Source organism: Entamoeba nuttalli, assembly GCF_000257125.1.
Source record: "Entamoeba nuttalli P19 unplaced genomic scaffold asmbl_2597, whole genome shotgun sequence".
Taxonomy (NCBI): domain Eukaryota; phylum Evosea; order Mastigamoebida; family Endamoebidae; genus Entamoeba; species Entamoeba nuttalli.
Window position 1 is genome coordinate 1 of NW_008575452.1, and position 4,176 is coordinate 4,176.

General features: G+C 25.5%; 2 protein-coding genes across 2 annotated transcripts; one reads left to right on the plus strand and one right to left on the minus strand.

Moving 5' to 3' along the window:
• Positions 1-91: 91 nt before the first annotated feature.
• On the minus strand, positions 92-1,504 carry ENU1_033740 (methyltransferase trm13 protein; the record flags this gene model as incomplete). The annotated part of the gene is made up of 1 exon (XM_008857372.1): positions 92-1,504. One exon carries the CDS (start codon positions 1,502-1,504, stop codon positions 92-94), a length of 1,413 nt encoding a protein of 470 aa, XP_008855594.1.
• A 240-nt stretch (positions 1,505-1,744) lies between these two features.
• On the plus strand, positions 1,745-4,176 carry ENU1_033750 (MutS domain V domain containing protein; the record flags this gene model as incomplete). Its single annotated transcript, XM_008857373.1, has 1 exon — positions 1,745-4,176. A coding segment is annotated over one exon (2,432 nt), but the record flags the coding sequence as incomplete, so codon positions are not given.

Below are 4,176 nucleotides of genomic sequence, written 5' to 3' on the forward strand. Positions count from 1 at the left end.
AAGGAAGAAACAAAAAAAAACAAAAAGAAACTCAATACTTAATTAAGAAGTAAAATAAAAAAGTATTATTTAAGATAAAATGCAAAGCAGATTAATCGTATTTTGATTTTGCCCATAACAATACATTTTCTAATGAACTTGTTTTCTTACAATATTTTACAAGTCCAGCATCACCAATAAATTTTTGATTTTTTAGCCATATAACTCTTGCCACATTAAGTATGGTTCGACACATTTGACCAATTACTTTTTTATCATTATCACCGTCTTTACTTTTATCATTACAATCATTTAAAGATACACCCCAAGCAGCCATCCGATGAATAAGAGTTAATTCAGCGATTCTTACACCTAACCCATTAAAGAAATCAATAGTACAATCGTCATGTCCATCTCCTTTAAAATGACAACACAACGCAATTCCTATTCCTCGTAATCTTTTTGTTTTTGTTAATGAAATTCCCATTCTTAATGCCATATCAGTAGCTGACCCACATAAATGTTTCCCAATAATAATAGTAGAATTTTCTTGTGTTTGAATTTTATCGTCAATTTCAGTTTCATTAATTAATTCATTAATGTCAATATCACTTAAATCTGCTGCAATTCTTGTTATTTGGTCTCCAGTTCTTTTACTAAATCTATCATATTTTTTTCTTAATCCTGTCATTCGATCTATAAGATATATTCTTGTATCATTAGAATGTGGAAGTATGGAATAATATGCTGATAACATTCCACTTCCTGCTCCACTTTCTACAATATTTTGTTTTTTATCTCCTGAATTTATTATTATTTCTTTATCTATTAAATGTTTTAGTATTGATATACATTGTTTACTATGTTTTTCTGATTGAAACTCCCATCCTTCTGGCATTTCAATGTTTTCTATTTCTTTCTCTTCAACACTTTCTTCTTCTCCTTCTTTTCCTTTCTCATTTCTTATTCCTTTAAAAATATCTATATATTTTTTCTCCATATATTCATAAATAATCTTAACTCTTTCTTTAAGTATTTCAATTTCTTCCTCTCCAAATTGACTAAGTTTCATTTTATTACATTCACATCGAATAAACACACTTCCTTTTCTATTATTATCAATTCCTTTCTCAATAAATTTATCTTCTAAAAATGGAAGTAATCGTTTTATCTCAACTTCTTTTGTAATGCTTTCTTTAATTATTGGTCGATTAATATTTTCTATTATATATTTTTTCCCATATGTTGCTTTTCTTGTTGGGTTATTTGGACATCCTTTAATATGTCTTAAATATCTTCTTTTTTTTATTATATGTTCCTTATTAAATGGACAAATGACTGTTTCACTGTTTTTCTTCTTGTAATATTCTTTTCTATCAAACTCTTCTTTCTTTTCTTCTATATCTTTTATTGTCTTTTCTTCTTGCTCTTCTTTATCTTCTACTATTTTGGTTTCTTGTTCCTTCTTTTCTTCTCTATCTTGTAATATCCCTATTTCGGCTTTTTTGTGTTGTTCTTCACTCATTAATTATTTTCTTTCTTTTTTACTTAGTTCTTTTTTTTTCTTTGTGACAAAAAGAATTAATTTCTTCAGTACAAACAACATTATCTAATGAATTTAACATTACTTATTTCTTTCTTTTTCTTATTTGTTTTCTACTCCATGTCTCTTCTTCTCATTTCATCTCATTTCAATCTTTCAATCTTTCAATCTCCTTTCTCTATTTAAACATTTTCTTTTGTTTTTTCTTATAAATATATTCTTATGACTGATGAGTATGACTTATCTCCTTTATCAGATGACAACTCTTCATTCACACATTCTCATTCACATCTTAACTTACTTCCTTCTGATCCACAATCTTCCCATTTATTCTCTTCAACCTCTTCCGTGAAGAAGAATGAAAGATTCACAAGTCCTTTAAAAACAACAGGAACTTCATCGAGTTTTCTTCAAAAAACACCTCTTCTTTCAAAACTTCTTTCAAATTCAACACATCATAATCAGTCATGTCTTAATTCTGCACAAGTTCTGTGTGACAACAAATCATCTTCACAACTTAACTTTTCATTAGACGATGTTATTCCAAGAAATGAAAGTGGATGTAGTGATCAAAGTAAAACAAGACAAGAAAAAGAACTTGAAGAGGTTGAAAGAAACATTCAAAGAAGACAAGAAACAGAAGGAAAGAATGACAACAACAAAGAAGAGGAGAATACAATAAATAAAATTACATCCATTAGTATTAAAGGAAATCAATTAGGAATAGCAACAATTGATATTGAAGAAGGGAAAATGGAAATATCAAATGTATTTATTAAAAGAAAAGAATATTCAAATATAGATAGATACATCTATCAAACAAATGGAAATATTATTATTACACATAATCATATTTCAGAAGAAATTATTAAAGAATTAAAAAGAAAAGAACAGAAAGTTATAATTCTATCAAGTCAAGATTTTAGTATTGAAACATGTCAAAAATATATTCAAATAATTCCAAATCAAATGAATAAAAGAAATAAAGACAAAGAAACAATGGTTATTTCACTTTCAACATATATTCCACTTGAAGAGAATAATGAAGTAACAAAAGCAATTGGTGGGTTATTCAAATATTATTATCAATATATTAACAAACAAGAAGAAAAAGACAAAGAAAAATATTCAATTAAAGAAATTAAAAGAATCGAATGGGATAAAATACTTTATATTGATGAACATACATTTAAATCATTAAATATTTTTAAAAAAGAAGAACATCCAGATATTCATAGTACAGGAGGAGGAAAAGAAGGAATAAGTTTATATGGATGTTTAAATAAATGTATGACTAAAGGAGGAAGTAAATTATTAAAAGAATGGATATTAAGAATAGAAATTGACAAATACATTATTGAAGAAAGACAAAGTTTTCAAAAAGAAATTGGAAAAGAAGAATATAAAGGAATTATTGATATTCTAAGAAAATATCTTAGAAAAACAAATGAATTTTTAAATTTAAGTAATAAAATTCAAATATTTCAAATGAATGATAATGATTGGATTAAATTTTATAAAGTTATTTATTCAATTTATCAAATAATTAAATTACTTAATGAATATTCTTTTAAACATAGAATTATTATTCAAATTGAAAGTAGATTTCAATTAATTAGTACAATTAAAAATTATTTAGAACAAATTTTTGATATTAATCATTTATTACAAAATGAATTATTTATTAATTCAGGTTTTAATGATAATTATGATAATTTAATTCTTCAATTAAAACAAATTAATACTATTCTTATTGATTATCATTCAATTTATCATTTAAAATATTGTTTCTTTAATAATTTGGGTTTTTTAATTGAAATACCTTCATCTTCTACTTCTTTAAATTCAAATTGGAATTTAATCTTTAAAACTATTGATTTTTATTATTATAAAGATATTCATTGTATTGAACTTGATCATTCTATTGGTGATATTAATCAAAAGATTCTTGATTTAAAAACTCTTCTTTTAGATAATTTATCTTCTTCTCTTACTCCTTATTTATTTCATTCTTCTATTATTTATAATGATTTGTCCGAATTGGATGTTTTACTTGATTTTGTTGTTTGTAATATGTTATTTAATTGGAATTTACCTTCAATTGTTAATCCTTCTGATCCTTTAATTTTATCTGATGCTAGAAACCCAATTCTTGAATTATTCACTTCTTCAGCAATTCCTAATTCAACTAAAATTCTTTCTATTCCTATTCAAATCATTACTGGTCCTAATTCAAGTGGTAAAACAGTTTATTTAAGACAAGTTGGAATTAATGTTATCATGGCTTTACTTGGTTGTGGTGTTTGTGCTTCTAGTGCTCAAATCCCTCTGTTTAGTCACATCTTTACTAAATTCTCTTCCTCTGACTCTTCTCTTTCTTCTTTATCAGCTTTTACTATCGACTGCTCTCTTCTTAGTACTTCTCTCCGTCATCTTTCAAATGACTCTTTATTACTTATTGATGAATTTGGTAAAGGAACACATCCTTCTGATGGTTTGGCTTTATTTATTGCTACAATTCTTTATCTTCAATCTTTAGGTTCTAATGCTCCAAAAACAATCATTTCTACTCATTTCATTTCCATTTTTCATTACATCGACTTGAATAAATGCGTTCCTCTTAAAATGGATGTTCTTCTTAATCATTCTAATAA